This window comes from Neofelis nebulosa, chromosome 8 (assembly GCF_028018385.1).
Source record: "Neofelis nebulosa isolate mNeoNeb1 chromosome 8, mNeoNeb1.pri, whole genome shotgun sequence".
Lineage (NCBI taxonomy): Eukaryota > Metazoa > Chordata > Mammalia > Carnivora > Felidae > Neofelis > Neofelis nebulosa.
The window spans coordinates 42,279,348-42,302,915 of record NC_080789.1 but is presented as its reverse complement, the minus strand read 5'-3'; the positions used below and the strand labels follow the sequence as shown (position 1 = coordinate 42,302,915).

Sequence of the window (23,568 nt, the reverse complement as noted above, 5' to 3'; positions counted from 1 at the left end):
ATTTTCAAATGTCAATTTTCCCTATAAAGCATTTGTGTTAAAAACTAATCCGTGTTAAACCCACAAAAGTACTAAAATAAATGCTAATCAGGGGCGCCTGGCTGGCTCAGTCAGAAAAGGATGCAACTCTTGATCTTGGGGTCTTGAGTCTCAGACCCACAATGGGTGTGGAGATTATTAAAAAAAGTAGACTTAAAAAAAACCTAGTCAATAAATTAAACATTATAAGATTAAATAAGATCATTTGTAAATTTTTGCATTCTATTTTCTAGACTATTTCTAGGAAACATACGCAATTATTTATTCTTAAAACAAAAGTATCCAAAGGAATGTTAATTTTTTAACACTTAAAATATTCCAAATCAAAAAACCAAACCACTTGTATTCTAGCAAGTTACTGCACGTACTGCCTTATTGCTACTTCTCCAATGGAAAGAAATATATAGATCTTCTGAAATTAGTATTAAAACACTATCTCATTTGTAGTGTTTAAAAACCAATATTCCTAACGTCTATTTCTTCCTACCTATCCAGTGCCCCTTGAGGATTATGGTCTTAAACTTGTTTCCAGACTTTGTTTATATTTGTTTTCATTTGATCTTCACAAGAACCTTGAAAAATAGACTTAACAAGTGGTTTTATCTCCATTTTACAAATCATGATCTTCTAAACTAACAATAAATAATAAATATACAGGGATCAGAATCTAGGTCTCTTAATCCAACACTCTTTTAAGGAAACCACATTCTTTAACCAGAATAAAAGGGCATAAACATGAAAACTGCTTCTGTAAATCTTGGAACAATACAATTAAACATGTTTAGTGCCTTGTGTTCTATGATTTTCATTTTTATCTATGGTTTTATCTATTGTTAGACACAGGTGCTTAAAGTTCTAAGCGTGACTCCTAGTGCCAAGAAAGTATGGGGGGCTTGAGCCAAATGGTGGCTTTCAAATGCTGAATTGCCAATGTGCATATCACTAGGTGTGCTCACGGATAAAAAAAAAAAAAACAAAAAAAAAAAAACTTTGGGTATAAACTCCCTCACTCAATTTTAAAAACCATGAAGGCAGGGACCATATTTTTTTACCAATGATACCCAGGTAACACCTGGGGAAAAGAAAGGGCTCACCAAATACCTGATGAATTAATAAAACGAAAATTAAACTAGCATTTGCAACTCACTTCTTTTACCTCTCCTGAAAATGCCTCTGCTACTAGGTATAAAATATGGGTTATTACAGTGGTGGTAATAATAACTGGCTGAACTAGACAGAAGAGAACTACAAACTACTGGAGGTGGGGGTTAACCCAATTAAATTTTTGTTGAAGTCACTCCTTTCAGGACTAGACTTGAAACACCATACAATTTACTCTGAGAATGGCGCAGATTATGATATCAAAACAATTTTACAAAATTCCTCAAGCCAAACAGGTCTCTGTCTTCTTCTTGCCGCTGAGAACCCAAGGATGGCAAAGGTACTGTCAGAAGAACAGGATGATTTCTATTTCCCACAGCTTAATAGGAAAATGTGTATTATAATGTACTTCTTAGATACTAGTAAATGAAGAATAAATGCTAATGAAAATTCATGGCTACTTATTCTTTACCAAAAACTATTCTAAATACTTCATCCTCACAGCAACCCTATGAGATAGTAGTAGTATCTCCCCTTTGCTAATAAGGAAACCAAGACTAACCAACTAAAAATAACTTCCCAAAGTCATAGGGGCAGTAAGTAGATGAGCTGGGATTTGTTCCCTGGTCTACCTAATTCCCAGTCTCAGGCTCTTGGCCACCTTTTTAATGATTTCTCACCTTTTAAAACTATTCACACAGACTCTCAGCCAGACTCAAATTTAAGATTTATCTTCACGAACAACAGGAATTAATGATTCCTTTGATGATTAAATGAGGTAGTGTATATGATGTGTATAGCGTAGTTGTATGTACTGTGTTTCAGGTTTGTGACTATCTCCTAGATTGCAAATGCTGTCAAAAATTTGACCTTTAAATGAACATTATATGAGAATACTTTCAACTTGCTTTGAAAACTAAAAAATACTACATATATAAGGGATGATGATGACAATAAGTTACTATGACTGTATCAGATATTCTGATTTGGAAAGTCCTTTAAAAAATTTTTTTTTCAACGTTTTTTATTTATTTTTGGGACAGAGAGAGACAGAGCATGAACGGGGGAGGGGCAGAGAGAGAGGGAGACACAGAATCGGAAGCAGGCTCCAGGCTCCGAGCCATCGGCCCAGAGCCTGACGCGGGGCTCGAACTCACGGACCGCGAGATCGTGACCTGGCTGAAGTTGGACGCTTAACCGACTGCGCCACCCAGGCGCCCCATGGAAAGTCCTTTTAAATGTCCAAGTAAATATATTTTTTATAGCAAGTGATAGATGATTCAGAGTATCTATAGATAGGCAGATGTACGGCTGAGGGGAAAATCAAGTCAATAAATAGATCTTGGCTCAAAAACCCACTATCCTTGTAACAGGATTCCTTTTATCCCACTAGACACAGTACCCTTGCTGGTAATTCCTCCTGTTGAGATGGACAACATTTCTTTTAGGGGCGCCTGGGTGGCTCTGTCAGTTAAGCACCTGACTTCAGGTCAGATTATGATCTCAGGATTCTTTAGTTGAAGTCCCACCTCTGGCTTCATGCTGACAATGCAGAGCCTGCTTGGGATTCTTTCTCTTTTCCTTCCTCTCTCTCTGCCCCTCCCCACTCCCCACTCTCAAAATAAATAAACTAAAAACAAACTTTTAAAGTAAAAATTCTTTTAAAAATGCTAACAGGGTGGCACCTGGGTGGCTCAGTTGGTTAAGCATCCAACTTTGGCTCAGGTCATGACCTCATGGTTCATGAGTTCAAGCCCCACATCGGGCCCTGTGCTGACAGCTCAGAGTCTTGAGCCTGTTTCAGATTCTGTGTCTCCCTCTCTCTCTGCCCCTCCCTCACTCGCATTCGGTCTCTCTCTCAAAAGTAAACAAACATTAAAATAAAAATGCTAACAGGAAGATGGGATGACTTCATTAACTGACTTTGCCAATTCACACTCATTTACAGAATGCATGAGAAATAGAAACCGTATTTTTTTAAATGGGGGGGGTGTAAAAAAAATTCGGGGGTAAAAAAGGGTGTATTCCAGGGGCGCCTGGGTGGCGCAGTCGGTTAAGCGTCCGACTTCAGCCAGGTCACGATCTCGCGGTCCGTGAGTTCGAGCCCCGCGTCGGGCTCTGGGCTGATGGCTCGGAGCCTGGAGCCTGTTTCCGATTCTGTGTCTCCCTCTCTCTCTGCCCCTCCCCCGTTCATGCTCTGTCTCTCTCTGTCCCAAAAATAAATAAAAAATGTTGAAAAAAAAATTTTTTTTTAAAAAAAAAGGGTGTATTCCAAAAAAAGGGTATATTCCATTGTGCTCACTGGTCTTAATCATGTATTTTAAGAAATAACTTAATCCCAAATCTTATGATCAAAATGGCAGTATTATTACTTTTTGTATCAAGTTCAGGAAAGTATACAGTTAAAATTATGATGGGCTCAGTTATGCATACTGATTTTTTAAAATTTTTTAAATGTTTATTTATTTTTGAAAGAGAGAGAGAGACAAAGTGCAAGTGGGGGAGGGGCAGAGAGGGAGACCCAGAATCCAAAGCAGGCTCCAGGCTCTGAGCTGTTAGCATAACTCATAAATTAAAAAAAAAAAAAAAAAATTTTAATGTTTATTTTTGAGAGAGAGAGACAAAGTCAGTTATGCACACTGATTAAAGAAGGAATAACAAAACTTTAAGACTAAAATGTTCAGAATTCCATGTGAATGTAGTTTAGTGACAAATGTATAAATTTTAAGATTGTTGTGAAAAACAAGAGAATAGGTTATGGGTTAAAATATTTAAGGACAAACTAGCAATTATGCATCTCTTCAGCTAACAGAATTAACAAGTATTAAACCTAAAGATGGAATCAATAGGTTCCAGCTTGGAAAATAACAGGATGAGTATAATCTTACTTACACTAGTTATCACATTAAGAATCCCCAGTCATTCACTGTAATTCTTTTTTTGTTTTTTTTTTTTTCTTTTCAAGTAAGCTCTATGTCCAAAGTGAGGCTTGAACTCACAACCACAAGATCGAGAGTTGCACACTCTACCTACTGAGCCAGCCAGGTGCCCCTCACTGTAATTCTTATTCAAAGAAAGAAAATGAATTCTCAAATACCTACTATTAGTCAGGTACTCTGCCAGGCACTTGCGGTATCACAGTCTGGGGTGTGGATCTTATTTGCCTTGCACAGGCAAGAAAACTAAAGCCACTTTGACTCTTTTGAGAGTTACTTAATTTCTCTAAGTTTCAGTCTGTTCACTTATAAAATGGGACCGATAATACCCGTAATCTCAAGTATCGTTATGAGAGTTAAGAGGACACACAGTAAGCTCTTAATACAAAATAGCTATTAATATCACTGTAATTAGTATCTATATAGGTAATGTATGTAAGATTCAAACTCACACTTTTTATTCTAAAACAGTTCTGTCCAACAGAACTTTCTGAATGACAGAAATGCCATATGTGGCTACTGAGCACTTGAGATGTGGCTAGTGTAACTGAGGAACTAAATTTCTAATTTCAGTTAATTTTAGTTAATTCGAATTTAAAGAGTCATATATGATCAGTGCTGTTGTTCTCAAAGTGCATTTCTAAAGCCTGTGCTTTTTTCATTAATGCACCCTGCTCCAGTAAGGTATGTAAACTTTCTTTTCAGGCTCCCTGCTTTCTGCTGCCCACCTCCCAATTTAGAGACTTCATATGGGTGACTGTGATATGTAAGTATTTAAGTATTTAGGCTTCTGAATAGGAATACTGCTCTACTACATATTCACCAATTCTGGCATTAACTGCCTGAAAATAGGTCTTTACAGTTCTATAAATTTCATTGTATTTCTAGCACTGAAGACCCAAGATAAATTATTTCCTCTTTAATTTTCTTTAATAACACATCTCATATAAAATGATCAAGGGATTTCTCATTCATATGTTTTATATATATATGAATTACTATTAAACTTTCATCCCGAGTACTTTTACACATATGATATTTATGTAATGAATACTTGAAAAGTGTGGATAAAATTTATGTAAAATTATATATACATATCATGGACTCCTCCCAATCATTCCCATGAATGGAAACAAAAATGTAGGGTTTTTTTCATCTTCTGTTTGTCACACATATGCCCACTTCAATTTTGCTAAGAAAGAGGTGTTTAATCATGGAACAGTTTCTCTCCCACAGAGGTATGCCACAACTGCTACATAAGAACAGCTGCAGACCAGTAGCTGTGGAAGAAAAATAAGGTTGTTGTTTTTTTTTTTTTTTTTTTTAACGTTTTATTTATTTTTGAGACAGGGAGAGACAGAGCATGAACAGGGAAGGGTCAAAGAGAGGGAGACACAGAATCTGAAACAGGCTCCAGGCTCTGAGCTGTCAGCACAGAGACCGACGCGGGGCTCGAACTCACGGACCGTGAGATCATGACCTGAGCCGAAGTCGGCCGCCTAACCAACTGAGCCACCCAGGCGCCCCTTAAAACCAAAATCCAGTGCTGAGAATAGCAGAGAATTTACTAGTTTAAGAAATAGGTTTTCTTACAGTCACTGAAGTTTGATTCCACAAACAAAAGCTGCTTCTGTTATTAAACCTGACCAGAAATAATAGTCAGAAGTCAAATTCCTTAACAAATTATAGCAAACCTAGTGAATTAAGAAAGAAAAACCAATGTGTTACACAATGTTTCTCAAATTTGAATATCTACCCTTTAAAGAACAAATTCTCAACAGTAAGAATATGCACAAGTATCCCAGTTTGAGAATCACTAATTTAGGAAACTTTATCTTATTCTATCTAAGAAGAGATCTTTCAACTGCAGTCTACTGCAGGGGATCTTCAGCCTTTGGTAAAATGTATGTATTTTGATAGTCATTCAGATAAACTCAAAACACTTAAGAATTAAAACAAAACAAAACCACACACAAATCCTGAGAATTTATCTGAATGGAACCCTCAGACTTCGGTCTGTTACTATAATAGACATACCAGAAACAACAGAACTCTGGAGAGAACACACTGGTTACCAACAGACTGTATTCCCAAGTAACCAACAGCAGCCACATCAACCCCAGTGGATCATGGTTTAGATAAACCAACATAAAAACATGTCATAAAAATTGGATAGGATTTTAGTGTTAGTTCCTCATCTTAAATATTAGAAAAATGCCATAATAATGTATTTGGGGACAGCACATGCTTACCTTGCTCTTTGACATAGAAAGTGAAGATTCATCTTTATTTTGAGAAATGTCTTCCTTTCCTCTGTCAAAACCTTTAAAACACATTGTCATCATTTCAATATTACTATATAGCATGTAGGCATTAGAAAGTAGAGGCATATAAGTCATCCAATTTCAAATATACATATTTTATGAACACTGGTATAAAAAGCCTAGACCAAACATAGCATTAAACTATTATAGTTTAAAAGATTTCTAAGGGATCATATGTAGCTTAGTAACTCTTTAAAATAAATTAAGGCTTACAAAGGCAATGAAGTCTTTTCCTGAATCCATCAACATCAAGCTCAAGACCTCTTTTCTGTGATCTCAGAACACTTTGCATAAATTCAGGCCTCGTGGAGCTTTTATTCTAGTGAGCTGTTTTCTAATGAAGAATCCTAACTGACAGAAACAACTCAACATACTTTTCACACCTCTTGCCAAATTGGAAACAACTCCAGAACTGGGTTTGAGAGACTAGGGAAATAAATCTAGGTTGAGGGACAGACTTAAAAAAATCTAACAATGTGCTTACTGTGAGAATTACATGAGGATCCATTAGAAAACACTTAGCATTTAAAAAAAAAAAAAGAAAGAAAGAAAAAAACACTTAGCATAGCATTTTCCACATAGTACACATTCAGTTAATATTGACTCTTAAGATGATCGTTGGCACTAATGCTGCACAAATTGTAAAAAGATAAATCTAAAATACACCAATGCACTGGGATGAACATGCACAGATCCCTGCACTCATGTAACACATTAATGTAACACTGTGCCAAGGCAATTAACAAATTAATGTTATTATAATACAATGAGAGAAATGTTAATACTGAAATTTTTGTGTCAAGTAAAAGGAGTACTCATTTTAATAATGTTCTTTCTACTTTTGAGGGAAAGTATTATTAACTCTTCCCTATAATTATTTGTTCTAAGTCCAATAAAAGCCTGTATTAAATAAATATATAGATATATAATTATTCATAAAGCAGCACTTAAAAAATCATCAGCACCACTGCCTGAAGCATTTAGAAATCAGTTCTAACATACCAGTGATACCATTTATTCTGCATTTGGTTTATATTAGCTAAAAACAAATCCACTCCAATTTCCTAATCCAGAGATTTGGTTGAATTATTTTCTGTAATATGAAGAAGGAATCTCCCCCTGTCCTCCCAACTATGGTAAGGAGAAGGATCACTCAAACCCAATACTAGGGGGAAAAGAACTTTCATAAATGCAACATGAAATTTTAAATAACTTAACCAAAATTTTAGACTTGAGTATAAAGCAAACTGAAGTTATATATTTACTCAGAATAATAACATTTTGTTAATATGTAATCCTTGATACTAACAAACCCACATAAGTTACTTCAAAGATTTTCTACATGTATGTAGAAAAGAACAAAATTTTCTAAAAGTATATATTGTAAATATAAAAAAATGACATCATTTATTCTCACAAGAACATACTTTCACTTCAATTTCTCTACTGAGATCTTGGGTTTCAGCTGAATCTAGCCCAATCCATTTATTAGATTAACACCCATTTTGAAGTAGAAACCATTCTACTTTCACACATTATTTTAAAAGCGTAATAGTAAATTAAAACAAAAGTGAAAGTTATAAATCTGAATAGACTTTGACATGCAAATAAGTCTCACAGAAAGTTTCTAATGTTAAAAAAGGACAATCATAAACCTTTGTTGTATATTACCTGCCAAACCCAGTAAATGAATATACCACTTTAAAAGATTCTCTATACCTCAAACTTGCCAATCATTATTTTAGAAGCTGGCCCTGATGACTCCCAAGTTACTTAAAATTATAGAGGGATAAAGCAAGATGCCAAGTCTGGTCAAATACTTGGGAGTTTCAACTAAGGATAAATACAAGTAGATAATCAGCATAATGTGCAAGGAACATACAAAAATGTTCAAAAGCCTTAAAAAGGAAATATTGCCAGATTGTACACTAAGTTTTCAAGGGTAATTCCAAAATAAGCAAAGCACAAAGTGTCACTCTAGACACTTCAGTCTGTATAAAGCTGGTTTCCTAAGGACGTGTAAAATAAAAGCATATTTATTAGAAACAAAAAGGGCTCTGCCAAAATACTTCTTAGGCTTTTATTTTCCACCATGTGTGGGTATTCAAAATACTTTAAAATTACTCCTTTATTTTATTTTTAATATTTATTTATTTTTGAGAGAGAGACAGAGTGCGAGCGGGGAGGAACAGAGAGAGAGAGAGACAGAATCTGAAACAGGCTCCAGGCTCCAAGCTATCAGCACAGAGCCCAACGCGGGGCTCGAACTCACAAACTGTGAGACCATGACCTGAGCCGAAGTCGGCCGCTCAACCAACTGAGCCACCCAGGCGCCCCACTCCTTTACTTTTTTAAAGTGATATTTATAGACAAAATCCTAAAGCCTATGACACATTATTATTGACCATAATTATTAATAATGCAGAACAGGGGCGCCTGGGTTGCTCAGTTGGTTAACTGTCTCACTCTTGATTTTGGCTCAGGTCATAATCTCCTGGTTTGTGAGACCCAGCCCAGTGTCTGGCTCTTCACTGACAGCACGGAGCCTGCTTGGGATTATTTCTCTCCCTCTGCCCCTCCCCTGTTCCTGTGCACCCACTCCTCAAAATCAATAAATAAACTTAAAAAAAAAAAAAGCAGAACGGTTTCAGATCATGACTTTTTACCAAGTTTGTGTATCAGTGACTTTAGCAGTAAATTATCTTCCTGCTATTCTCCCTACTGCCTCAATGATACAGAGACCTATATCCCCATCAAAATGCTAAAACTAAAAAGGCTAACACTTTCCAAGTACAGATGAGAATGTGGAGCCTCTGGAAGTCTACTTGCTATTGATGAGAGTACAAAGGGGCATAACTACTTTGGAAAACTATTTGAAAGTATGTACTTAATCTGAATATATGGGTATTCTACACAAACCAATTCTAATCCTATATACCTGAAAGAAATGGTTGTATATATATCAAAAGAAAGTACAAAAATATTCAAAGCAGCTTTATTCATAATAGCCAATATCTGAAACCAACTCAAATGGTTATTAATAGAATATATTGCAGTATATTTACACGATGGAATGCTGCACAGCAATGAAAAAGAGCCAATTATTATTACAGAAAACAGACATAAATATTGAGTGAAAGAAGCCATGTCTTCCCATTAAAAAAAAAAAAGCACACATTGTATGATTCCATTTATATAAAGTTCAGGCAATGGCAAATCTAATCTATAGTGTTAGAGGTTGTTACAGTGGTTTATCTTTGTTGTAGGAGGAACTGATTTGAGGGGCATGAGGGAGTCTTCTGCGGATTTGGGAACTGGTTACATGTGTCTATGTGTAACTTAAAATTAAAAAAGCTGTGCATTTAACTATATGTAAGTTATGCCTCAATTAAAAAATAAATAGGGGCACCTGGATGGCCCAGTCAGTTGAGTGTCCAACTCTTGTTTTCAGCTCCGGTCATGATCTCACAGTACATGAGATCGAGCCCTATGTTGGGTTCTGTCGGGCTCTGCACTGACAGTGTGGAAGGAGCCTGCTTGGGATTCTTGCTCTCCTCTTTCTCTGCTGCTCCCCCACCAGCATTCATTCTCATTCTCTCTCTCTCTCTCTCTCTCTCAAAATAATTTTTTTTTTAATGGGGAAAAATAAAAATGAAAATAAAAACTCACCCAGCCTTCTCTATTCTATTAGTTTATTAGATTTCCACTTTGACATCCTTCCTCACTTAGTCTATAACCCTTTAAACCAATTTTTTACCTAATTCTGATTCATTCATCAATAATGATAAGTAACACATTAATGAAAACAATAAAGCAACCAATATCCATTTGTAAGAACATTTGTGATTATGACACTTATGCTAGTGCTTTAGTTTCTGATCTTTAAAACACCACAAAAAATTCCAAATGTTGGGGTGCCTGGGTGGCTCCATCAGTGAAGTGTCCAACTTCAGCTCAGGTCATGATCTCACAGCTCGTGAGTTCAAGCCTCACGCTGGGGTCTGTGCTTTGGATTCTTTGTCTCCCTCTCTCTGTCCCTCTCCTGCTCATGCTCTCTCTTTCTCTCAAAGATAAACATTACAAAAAAAAATTATTAAAAAATCCCAAATATTAACTATTTTATAGAATTGAGGAAATCAAGGCTCCCAGAAATTAAGTAATTTGATTAATGTCAGTAAGTCAAAGTGTCAGAGCAGATAGAAACTTAGGTCTAACTTTAAAATTCATGCTGTTTTTATGGGGCACCTAAGTGATTCAGTCAGTTAAGTTTCAGACTCTTGATTTCCACTCAAGTCATGATCTCACAGTCATGAGATAGAGCTCTACATCAGGTTCTGCACTGGGTGTGGAAACTGCTGAAAGTCTCTTTCTCCCTCTCCCTCTGCTCCTCCCCTGCACGCACATGCTCTCTCCCTCTCTCTCAAATTAAAAAAATAAAATAAAATAAAATAGTAAAATAAAATTCATGCTGTTTTTAGAATGCCAGGGTACCTCTGAAGACCTAAGGCCACCTCTTCTGATAGGCCTTGCTTTGACTGTGTAGGCATAGTTAACAGTCCTCTTCTCTGAGACATAGAGCATTTCATACATTTGTACTACCATATTTATCACAATCTGCTTCAATTATTTTTCATGTTCATATTCCATACTTGACTGTGAATTCCTGAAGAGAAAGGTCTAATCCTTTTTTACCCTTTCAAACACAGAAATTTGATAAATTCCAAAAAATAACAACAGTGTACTCTGTTACTTGCAATTATTTTATTAAATATGTGAAAGACAGCTTCAGAAAAATGCATAAAACATAAATGTGTAATTTAATGTATATAGTGAATATCTGCATAACTACCACCCAAATAAAAAACACAGAATTGCCAAAATCCTGTAAGATCCTCCCCACCTCCCAGTGCCATTCTTGATCACAATCCACTCTTCTCAAAAGTAACTACCTTGACTTTTGCAAACATTCTTTACCAGCATGTCAAGCAGGTATTTCATTCAGTTGCATTGATGATTAGAATCCTATTGCATGACTATATCACCATTTATCCATTGATTGTAGATAAACATTTGGGTTGTTCCCAGTTTGTCTCTTTTATGAACAATGGTGCCACAAATATACTCTGAAATGTATCCTAGTCAACATATGTATGTGTGTGTGTACACACACACTGTATATATATACGTATATGTATATATGTATGTATATATATACACACACAAATATGTCCGTGAGTTTCCCTAAGTTTAAACCTAGAAGCAGAAATTTTGGCTTATAGTATATGTGTGTGTTCAATTTTAAGGATAACAAAATTGTTTATTTTTCTACTAATAGTGTGTAAGAGTTCTCCTTTCTCCTTATTCATGTCCACATCAATATTGACAAACTTATTATTTTTGCTAATCTGTTGGGTGTGTATTATCAATGTGTACGTATATGTGTGTATATATATGTGTGTGTATATATCCATAAGGTTCTAGTTTGCAGGTCCCTGACTATTAACGATGTTGAGCATTTTCTCACATTAGTCATTTTAACTTTCTCTTTGTGAAGGACCTCTTTAGATCGTTTGTGCATTAAAAAACAAACAAACAAAACACAACTTATTGCCTATCTTTTTCTTACTGATTTATATAGCAATTCTGATGTATTTCAGATACTGCCCTTTACCAACTGTGTTTTATAAATAACTTCCTATTCTATGGCTTGTCTTTTTATTCCATGTATTTTTTTTTTATAAACAGTTCTTAATTTTAATGTAGTCAAATATCGTCATCTCATCCTTTAATGGTTAGTGCTTTCTGGTCTTAAAGTCTTCCCTAAATCTGTGGTCATAAAGATATTTCCAAGTAGTGTAGTAATACACAGAGTTTACTTCCTCCTACTAATCCAATGGAATATTCTTTTTTTTTTTTTTTAATTTTTCTAAATGCTTATTTATTTTTGAGAGATGGAGTGTGAGCAGGGTAGGGGCAGAGAGAGAGGGAGACACAAAATCCGAAACAGGCTCCAGGCTCTGAACTAGCAGCACAGAACCTGATGTGGGGCTCAAACCCACAAACTGTGAGATCATGACCTGGGCCGCTTAACTGAATGAGCCACCCAGGTGTCCCTGGAATATTATTCTTAAACAAATGAACACGCTGTCCTTAACTTCTACGTTGTTAACAAAATACAAGTGTTATCATCATTGATAAAGTATAATTTTTTTACATACTTCCATAATAATTCCATATAATTCCAACATATTTGTTAAGGTACAAGTGACAAAAAAGTAATTTTTTTCCCAAGGAAACTAAAATGAAAAGAAGGTTATGCTCAAAATAGTAAGACAAAATTATCTTTCAATGTCACTAGTGGAGAACCTCTCCTCAAATGTCAGATAGACATTATTATGCATCTAATTATAATTATAAATGCATCTAAATTTATTTTTCAGTACAATGAAATGTCCCAGAAGAAACATATGTTTTGTTTTATTTATTTATTTATTTATTTATTTATTTATTTATTTATTTATTTTAATTTGAGAGAGAGAGAGAGTGCATGTGCAAGTGGGAGAGAGGTGCAAAGGGAAGAGAGAGAGAGAGAGAGAGAGAGAGAGAGAGAGAGAATGAATGAATGAATCTTAAGCAGGCTCCATGCTCAGTGCAGAGCCTGACATGGGGCTTGATCCCATGATCCTGAGATCCTGACCTGAGCCAAAATTAAAAGTCTGATGCTCAACTGAGTGAGCCACCCAGAAGCTCCTATGTTCTACTCTTGAACTGGAAAAACAACAACAACATAAAAAGCCACTTCTTTGAAGTACCTAATTCCATTCTATTTCTTAGCTGATAAAATATATTGAAAATAGCTTTCTATCATGGCTAGTTGCAATACAACTGTTGGTTGTAAAAAGGGGATGTGGAAGCATCCCTATGAATATGATTTTCTCTATTTCAAGAATCAGAAAACAAAGATAACCATTTACTTTTTCTTTCAAATAAATCGATCCAGGGTAAACTTTAGTATATTCTTTGACAAGATAAACAGACAATTCTGCCTTTAGTTACCTAATTAAGTAAATACCAAACTTTTAAAAAGTGAAGTTTTCTGTTGTTTAGTAGAGTCACATGATTATTCTTTAATATTAAGTAGACTCAGTGCATGAAGGTTAGCAAACATTTGCTAGCAACCTTGCTGGCTAAAAACTGAAATAGACAAATGCAGAAATAGAACTAAGTCACACTGTAAAAGCAAACAGAGTATTTAATAACATTAAAAAATTTCAGTACGTTGTATTTTAAAAGCCACTTCTGATAAATACAAATACTAAAAGGTACTTGTACACCATTCTGAGAACATAAGAAGCATGACAGTAACCATGCTATACTGAGAAGACTAAACACAGATTATGAATGCTATTTACAGCTTATGCTACTTAGTTCAGGCCTATGGTTTCCAATTCTTTTTTGAAACACTGTTGGACAAGAAAATGAAATCAGTGACTTTATAATAAATTAATTGTCCAGGTAACACCTTCCATAAGGTGTTTCAGTATTTCAAAATGATGCATATAACCACCTGTCAGCATGAATCTTCACAAAAAGCCAAGAAAAAATACTTGTGTGAAAGTAGAAAATATAATTCAAATTTAACAAAACGTGTCAGAAAAATATATAAATGGTCAAAGCAAGCACCAGTTTCAGTATTTCTTTGTCAGGAGTATTAAAAGAATATTTTTATTTTAAAAGAAAAATATAACCTCAAAAGAATAGATAAAATTATGAAAGGATTTATTTAAAATTTTGAAAGGAAAACAAAGATTTTTAAATATTTTAAAATCTATATCCAAATATTTGCTACAATAAATCTTTTTCATACAATAAAAGACCAATTTATATCTACATCTTATTAATCATTTAATGTCTAAATCTTAACTGTCAAATGGCTAATTGCAATATTAAAAATATTACCTTAAAAATAACAATTTCTTAGCAAAACCTAATTATACACAAATACATCTAACAAGAAGGGAGGCATTTCAAAAATTATACTCAGGTAGAAAATTTCACTTTAGTCAGGACTTGAGCTAATTAAAGTTTAAACTAAACATCAATTGTAACGTAGCTACTATTCTGCAGAAAACAGCCAAACAAGTATCAATATTAGATATTTGGGTTTCATCTGCAAAAGCCTCAGAGATACTTGTTTATTTATAGAATTTTACATTTATCTCAAGTCCAGAAAATGTTTAAATTTTATCGAAGGGTCATGATATTTATTTTTACAATTAAACAAAGATTCATGCTATCAGCATGCCAGATTTGTACTTCACTGAATCACTAGTTCTCAAGTTTGAGATTAAGAGATTGTAAGAGAAAAAATGGAAAAGCCAAGCCATATAGCAGCAGTCACTAAAACTGAACCTTTCACTATATAATCTGTTTCATTTAAATGAAAGCAGTTTTTAGACTTTAAAATACTAGTTTAAGGAAAAGTCGGCAAGGAATTAAGAAAAAAGTGCAAGATTAAACAAACAAACCTGGCAATAAAGGAGAAAGTTCATTGTATCCTCCAAATGAAGCATTCCGGACAAGCTTTCGGCCATCAATTCGTGGAGGAAATAAAACAGGCGTAAACACAGTACAAGAAGAAAATCTACGTTGTTGTGAGCTCTCTTCTTTCATGGCTTAGAAGGTCTATTTAATGTATACGTTCACCCAGAAGGCTAATTAGATCAGTACAGCAACAAGAGGCTTTTCTCTCAAATCCAAATGTAGCGAAACCCACCAGCACAAACAAAGGACACACACATTTAACAGCAAAGGAGAAGGACCAGAGACTCAGATCAGCAATAAACAGAAAAGGCATTAAGCCATGCTAGTGGGTATTTTCTTTTTTTAATGAACTGATAAACAAGAAAGGCTATTCCCCTAATGTTTCTCCTTTTTATCAAACCAGCAATGCCCTGAACTGAATTGGTGTCTTAGTAAAACAAAGCAAGATCAATACTTAAGAGATTCAGGATGAAGTAAAATGCAACCCTTTTCTCACATCCGTTATGTTTTTGTAGTATCCGCCACACTTCCCACCTCTTTCGATTCTTTCTAGTTTTTGCTTACTTTAGAAATGGATATAAACACGACACTGTTTATCTTTCCTGACACCTCTAGATCTGTATCTAACCTACTGCTTGCCTCAGCCATGATTAAGAATTCATAAGGAAAGATACCCTTTCAAGTGCAATTTTGATGGATTCTAACAGCTAAAGCAGAAAATAAATATTTAAGTTTTACCTCTAGCAAAGATACAGGAGTCATTGACAGCATTACTGCAAACCAATCAACAGAAAAGACTGAAAAGACACCATAATAATGCTGAATGCTCCAATACATTTTCCTTGAAACAGATAATGAGCTGCTATAGTTCGTCTTCACTGCATTTAAACTTTTCAAAATATATCATCTACCAATGAGGATTTTGCACTTAAAATTCTCCTATTTAAAGTAAAATGCAGCTTTATTATCACAATAAATGGAAATATCTTTCTTTACTAGGTTAATACTAAGTTACTAGTATTATCTCACATCATTAAATCTACAGGAAAGTACCAATAGCCAAAACAATACACTATGCTCTCTTTATAACTAACCTTTAACATTTCAATGAATTCTTTCCTAGTTATATTAAATTCCATTTTCCTTATTCTACCTTAATTGAAATTAAAAAGCTCTAGTCAATTACTTCCTCTATATATCCTGAATTTTTTCTGGTCAGAGTTCCAACCTAGAAATACACTCTCTTAGTTGAAAAACTAACTCAGTTACAACTGACTTAGTGGTTCATTTTTACAGGTACTTTACCATAAGATCTCAGTTTCCTTCCTTTTATTATGCATATGGCTCCAGGCTAGTTCTCTACTCCTATACAACAGCATCCTGTATAGTCCAAGACTGTTTCTCTTTACTAGACAGGGCATTTAACAACAAACAAATTCAATTTCCTTTATGTAACGTGATCTTTCTTGGGCAAAGGCATTTCAAAATCAATTAGTGGTAAAAATAAGTTAATGGTTGATAATTACAACTACAACAGGGATTTGAGGGTTTTTTTTTCTTTTCTCCATGTCATGAAATATAAATGACCATTAATTATAGACAAGAGAGAAATAATTATAATTAATTCATGCAGTGGTGCTTGCCTCTCAAGGCATTATGGTGTAATGGTTAAGCAGGATTTGAAATTAAATTGCCTGGGTTCAAATCCCAGCTGGATGCATTGAAGCAATTAAGTTAATTTATGTGGGTCTCTGTCCTCTCATTTATAAAATACTACTACCTATATTATCAGGTTGTTATAAGGATCAAACTGGAGAATATATATAAAATCTAGCACAGTTCCAGATTAAAATGGCAGAATAAAGACACTAACCTAATATGTTCCCTCCTAAAACTCAACTAAAATTATAATAAAGGGTTAATTTTTTAAAACCATAAAGAAGTATAGGTATGTATCCCACAAGTATGTATCCAGGACAGTATACATCAACAACATATATTTGACACTGGAAAGCATGAAATTAACAAATAGTCATTGTTTTGCAGATCACACAAAGCTTAAATCACAAACCAGCAATGACAAAAACTGAGAACCAGCCCTATTTATGCCAAAGAATCCTTTTGCACATAATTGATACCAACAAGTTCCTCTAGATCAGAAATCAGATTAAGCTACTGATATCAGCAATTATTCTGGAATTAGGACAAAAATACAGTATAAGCAATGGTTTCAAGTTGGAAGGAAAATGACTTTCAACTTAGAATTCCATACCCAGCCAAACGATCAATTACATATTAGGGTAAAATAAAGATATTTTTACACATGCAAGACCAAAAATTCACTTTCCATGCATATTTCCAAATAATTTACTAGAGTAGTCCCTCTCACTTAGGGTTCATTAGGGCTAGTGCACTAAAATGTCCACTCTTCAAAATGAAGTAATTTTTCTTCCATACATCTATAATAGCTCTAACCATGCACCATAATCCTTGGGAGAACTTAGAAAATACTCACTTAAATTATTTTCCACAGGCCTTACTTCCCTCAAAAGACACCACTTGAAAATGGCTGTACTACAATACATATTCTATCAAAAAGTGATAGCAAAAGGTGATACAGGAAACAGGATACTCAATATAAAAGAGCTGTCATCACCCAAAAAGTCCTGTACCATTGTACTATTTCTTTGTAAACCAAGGAAAAATTGTTTGGGTGAACTCTGCCCAATTTTTTTTTCTGAATTTGGCTCTTGTCTTGATAGTACACTGGTGAAGTTTCTCCTCTTTGCCCCATGCCGTGATGTTTGGGTAAGGTGAGTATACTTCCAGTACACTGATTTTTTTTTTTTTTTTTAAGATTTTATTTTTTAGAGTTTTAGGTTCACAGCAAAATTGAGATCTCCCATATATCCACATAGCTCTCCACATATGTAGTCTCTCCTATTATCAATTTCCCTCACCAGAGTGATACATTTGTTATAACTGATGAACCTATATTGACATATCATAATCAAAGTCTATAGCTTATCTTAGGGTTCACTTTTTTTGATGTACATACCATGGGTGTGGACAAATGCATAATGACATGTATCCATCACTACAGTATCATCCCGAGTATTTTCACTGCCATAAAAACCTTCTGTGCTCTGCCTATTCATTGTTGCCTCCCTGTTAACTCCTGGAAACCAAGGATCTTTTTACTGTTTCCATAGTTTTGCCTTTAACACAATGTCATGTAGAACTCTAATGAATAACATTATTTCTAAGTCTCTGTTGTGTTTCATTTGTCTTTATTTCAGCACCAACACCTACTGTCTAACTTACCAGAGCATTATGGTAAGTACTAAATAACCCCTGACCCTTGCCTGGCTCTGATTCTTCAGGAGGGTCTTCACTCTTCTTTGCCCTTGGTTATCCTTAGACAGTTTAGGATAATCTTATCACGTATCATGAAAAAATCCTGTTGAGATATGGATTCAAAATACATTGAACAGATAAAATCAATTTGATAAGTGCCATACTAAATAATACTGAATTTTCCTACTGGAAACATGGTATGTCTATTTAATTGAAAATATATCTCTCCATTTATTGAGAATACATCATCTTAATGTTATACTTTTCTACATAAAGATATTCTGTTAGATTTATTAGATGTATGCCTATGTACACCTTATTTTCTGTTGTTTTAAGTGGCATTTTTTGAACTGCATCTTTCCAACCATTTGTGACTGGTACACAGAACTGGAGTTAACATATATTCAGTAATTTTTTAATGATTTTAATAATTTATCTGTGAATTTGGGAGAGGTTCTATATAAACAACTATACACTAGCTGCAAATAAATTTTGTTTCCTCCTTTATTTTTTTTACATTATTCACTAGCTAAATTTCAAGTACAATATCATAATGAAGTGTATTTTTCCTTGTTCCTAATTGTTACAAGGTTAAGAAAGCATTTGTTCCTATTTCTAATTTGCTACAATTTTTTTTTTTTTTACCATAATGGATGTTAAAACTTTCAAATACATTTTGTTAATGGGATGACAACATAGTTTTTCTCCTATAATCTGTATGTTAAATGACAATCACAGATTTTCTAATACCAAAGCCATCCTTATAATGCCTGAAATAACCCCACTGTGGTTATAATGTATTATTTCTTTATATCTTGCTTGATTCAACAGTTTGCTAATAATTTGTTAGAACTTCTTCATCTAAATTCATGAGCAAGAATATCTTGTAGCTTTTCTTTGTAATGTCTGCTTTCCATATACAAGAATTTTTATTTGTCCATTTCTATTCTAAGATGCCATCAACTATCAGCTACATTCCTGACTTCAGAGATGTCATAAAAATATGAGGAGAAGAAGACTGATGGATATTATTACATTGTAAAAGAGATCCCAAATTCAGAGATGATATCAAGTGTTTAACAATTGCCAATGGAGATTGCAAAACACTATCAATTAAAGATCTAACCCAATTTCAGAGATGTTAAAGTCAGAGGGCGGGTACTGTTTTAGACTTAATGAAATACAGTATTAATGTGATATTGGAATTATATTTTTCCCTAAACATTCAGTAGAACTTGCTTGTAAATTTATCTGAGCCTATGATGTCTTTGTAAAGATAATATATATTACTAATTAGATAATAAAAATCACTAGAATTTCCTATTACTGAATAAATTTTGGGAAGTACTCTTTCTAGAAATTTGTTCATTTAATCTAATTTTTCAAATTTATTGGCTAGAGTTGCTGCCTACATTTTTAGTTGTGTCTTTTTTTCCTAAAAATATTTCTACTTTTTTTCCCCTTAATCCTGCTCATTTTGATATTTCTTATTAGCCTTTTCAAACAACCAACTTTATCTTTCCTGATAACTCTCACCTATGTCTATTATCTTTATTATTTCCTTTCTTCTACCTACTTCAGGTTCATTCTATTATTTTTCTAACACTAAGTTAAATGCTTGCTTCATTACTTTTCAGCATTCCTGCTTGTCAAGTATTAGCATTGAAACTATTATTGTTGTTTAGATTTCCTGCTTGGGAATTGTGAGGCCTCCTTAATCAGAGGGTTGTTGTCTTTCATCAATTCTGAAAGGTTCCCAGCATTATCTTTCAATATTGCCTTCAACCCAGTAAATCACATTCTGTCATTTATAATTCCAGTTGGTGCAGATATTGGTTTGGATGGTAGGTAGTTTGTGTAGATTCTGACGGTGCCTTGCCTCCTCATGTTTTTCCTCATTTTTCCATCTTTGCTAGCATTTGGTACTGTCAGTGTACCGGATTTTAGCTATTCTAATAGGTGCATGATGATATCTCATTGCTATTTTGTTTACTGATTTTTAGTTATGAGCTCATATGTAATTTTTGGAGGCTTGTGCTTAAAACTCTCACGTAACAAGTATCTGTGTTGATTCTTCTAGGCCCCTTTGAATACTAAAAACTCAAGATCATTTTAAACTAAATGGAGGGATGTTTTTGTTTTTGCCACAGAGACAGTGTGAATTCTGGCTCCAAGCCTACATGAGTATATTGTGTTTCTCAAAGTATTGAGTCTCTCTCTCTCTCCCCCGTTCTACCTAGAGTCACATCAAAGAAAGGCAAACACACTAGTGTCTTCCTCTATGGGTATGTTTTCCAAGTTTGTTTTTGTTTTTTGTTTTTTAACTAAGAAGGACTTGTAATTTCACATGGAGAGCTCTCCAATCCAAATTTCCATCATGAATGGGCTGCAGGCCTTTTGTCCCTTTTTCTTGCTAAAACTCAAGTTTCAGACCTTCAGAAAACAGGACAAATGCTGGTTGCAGAGCTCATCATTTCTCTGGATTCCCACTCTCAATAACCCTGCCCCTCCTACTAATTCCCTTACTTTGCTGACAGTTCAATCACACATTAAAAATAGAATTTTGAAACACTGTATCCGAGTCTGAAGGGGGTGGCCTGAGAAGGAGATATGCTACCTGGTAAGCAACAGCCTCAGACAGCCTCAGCCTCTTCTCGGGTTATGCCTGGGACCTACTGCCAGGGAGGCTTTTATCCCCATGGCTCTGCATGGTGCAGTTTCAGCTTTCTTTACATCCAGAAAGAAAAAAAGTTGACACCTTGCATCCTGGAAGTTCATTTAAGACACTGAAAATTAGGGCCTTCTTTCAAATCTGGACATGGCTAATTGAGGAGCAAAAAGACCCAACGGGCCAAATACTGGAAATAATATATGCCAGTTCACACTAGTACTTCTGGGAGAGTCTGCTGTTGGCAAATCAAGCCTGTAACTGCATTTTGTGAAGGGCCAATTTCATAAATTTCAAGAGAGTACCATAAGACACTGTTGTGTCTTGATGACACAACAGTAAAGTTTGACATATGGGATACAGCTGGTCAAGAATGCTACCATAGCCTAGCACCATGTACTACAGAGAAGCACAAGCAGCCATAGTTGTATATGATATCACAGATGAGTCCTCTGGCAGAGCCAAAAACTGGGCTAAAGAACTTCAGACACAAGCCAATCCAAGCAATGTAATAGCTTTATCAGGAAACAAGGCTGACCTTGCAAATGAAAGGGCTGTCGATTTCCAGGAAGCACAGTCCTACGAAGATGACAACAGTTTATTATTCATGGAGACATCAGCTAAGACATCGATGAATGTAAATGAAATATTCATGGCAGTAGCTAAAACGCTGCGCAAGAATGAACCACAGAAACCAGGAGCAAATTCTGCCAGAGGAAAAAGGGTAGACCTTACTAAACCCATGCAGCCAACCAGGAATCAGTGTTGTAGTTACTAAACCTCCAGTTTGAGCTTGCTGAAATATTCTTCTGCTTCTTAAATGTTAAGGACAGTGGAATTAGAGCATTTAACCAGCCCAGTATGACTTTCAAAAAGAAGAGACCTATGACAGAGTCAAGTTTCTAACACAGAATTATTTTAAGTGTTTTGAACTTAATTTTTAATAACATGCAAGTGACCCTCTAATGTTTCAGAAGGAGGAGGGGGGAATGAGAGCTATATGCATGTGCATATGTTTCTGTGGATGGTTAGGGGGAATCACTTCTCATCACCATGGATAGACATAAATGAGGATGTAAACCCACAGTTAACCAGCCAGTTCTATGAAAAAGATTTGGAACTTATCATTTAGGGTTTTTCAAAAAACTTTTTTTAGAAAAGATTCTAAAAACATTTTTGTTTAACTACAGTATTCAGGCAACTGGTAATTTCTCTTAGTATGCACATTTAAAACGTACATTCCATATTTTAACAAATTAACCACAAGAAAACAAACCCACATCTTTAGGGGGAATAAACGAACATTAGTGGGATCTAAATTATAGCCAGTCCTGGTATTTTTAATGGGGTAAAAAAAAGTCTAATGTAACCTCATCCTGTTTTAGGAATATGAAACCTAATAAATGCATCTTAACGGACAGTGTTCCTTTCAAACATGTGAACTCTTCAACAGAAATGCAACAAACCAGGTATCTCTGATTTCTGTTCAATCATTGTTGGCCATTATACACAGGTTTTGTTGTCTGGGAGCAGAGAAGGGGCTTTTGTTCCCCTTGGACATATTATTGTCAATGCACTAACAATTATGTACATTTAAACTTGATTATTTGAAATTTGATCTTCAGCCATACTATAAATAAGGTACTGCACTATAGTCTCTGTAAATGTTTATTACTCTTCTGTGATATTTACGAGTTGCTTAAAAGTATACAAAATTACGATGCTTAAAAGTATACAAAATTATGAAACAACTAATTTTTCCTTACTCTCCCTTTGAAAGGAAGGGGCTTAAATTTGTTCCCACAAGGACTAGAACCATGATAAACAATGTACCAGTAACTTGTAACACAAGTATTGCAGTATGTTAGCAAAAATCTTGCAGACTTGTTTTCCAAAGTTCATTTTACTTTGATCAGTTCAGTATATTGCACTGTTTTAGGTATTTTCCTTATAGTATGAAATCTACCATGTGTCAGAGATGATTTAATCTATTTAAGTGTTGAACTGGTAGCACAACTTGTACATTTATAGTAATTCAGAATTAGTAAGGAAAACCATTCACCAGTGTTTAGTTTTATATTGAAGACAACTCATGTTGTCCCTAAATTCCTAATTATAAATTAAACTCAAGGCAGGGGCTGAAAATACCATTTTTGGTTTGTCTTGTTTTCTAGTATAGAACTCTGTACCAAACAGAATAAATAAAGGCCAGCTTGATGGAGGAGACCCTTGGAAAATCCTGTACTCCATAGGAGGAAATGTCCATTTGTCACAAACATCCTTCCTTCACTTGGAAAATATGAGTTTGCTAAACTTTCACTGTTGCATTCTTTCTTCTTTTTTAAAGTTTATGTATTTATTTTGAGAGAGTGAGAGAGAGAGAGAGAGAGAGAGAGAGAGAGAGAAAGAAAGAGAAAAGGAGAGAGAAAGAATGAATGAATGAATGAATGAATGAGCAGGGGAGGGACAGAGAGGGTGAGAGAATTCCAAGCCAGGCTCCACACTGTCAGCATAGAACCTGATGTGAGGTTCAAGCCCAGGAACAATGAGATCATGACCTGAGCTGAAATCAAGAGTTGGATGCTTAACTGACTGAGCC

General features: G+C 34.8%; 1 protein-coding gene, 1 long non-coding RNA gene, 1 other non-coding gene and 1 pseudogene across 16 annotated transcripts in view; 1 reads left to right on the top strand and 3 right to left on the bottom strand.

The window, feature by feature from the left end:
* Positions 1-23,568, bottom strand: part of OSBPL8 (oxysterol binding protein like 8) — a 156,420-nt gene that overhangs the window by 43,037 nt on the left and 89,815 nt on the right. For 13 of the 14 annotated variants that reach the window (XM_058741952.1, XM_058741951.1, XM_058741953.1 and 10 more), the window contains one exon: positions 6,329-6,399. In XM_058741952.1, coding sequence (XP_058597935.1) covers positions 6,329-6,399 — 71 coding nt within the window. Of the gene's footprint in view, positions 1-6,328; positions 6,400-14,928; positions 15,903-23,568 lie in introns of those variants that run through there. The other variant, XM_058741959.1, reaches the window with a different exon arrangement.
* On the bottom strand, positions 4,070-6,322 carry LOC131519191 (uncharacterized). The gene is made up of 2 exons (XR_009265520.1): positions 5,670-6,322; positions 4,070-5,356 (listed from the first exon to the last, which is right to left on the bottom strand). It is a non-coding gene; the product is annotated as an uncharacterized LOC131519191 (long non-coding RNA).
* On the bottom strand, positions 5,234-5,364 carry LOC131484191 (small nucleolar RNA SNORA41). The gene has a single exon (XR_009248093.1). It is a non-coding gene; the product is annotated as a small nucleolar RNA SNORA41 (small nucleolar RNA).
* LOC131519184 (ras-related protein Rab-5A-like) lies at positions 20,844-21,998 on the top strand (annotated as a pseudogene).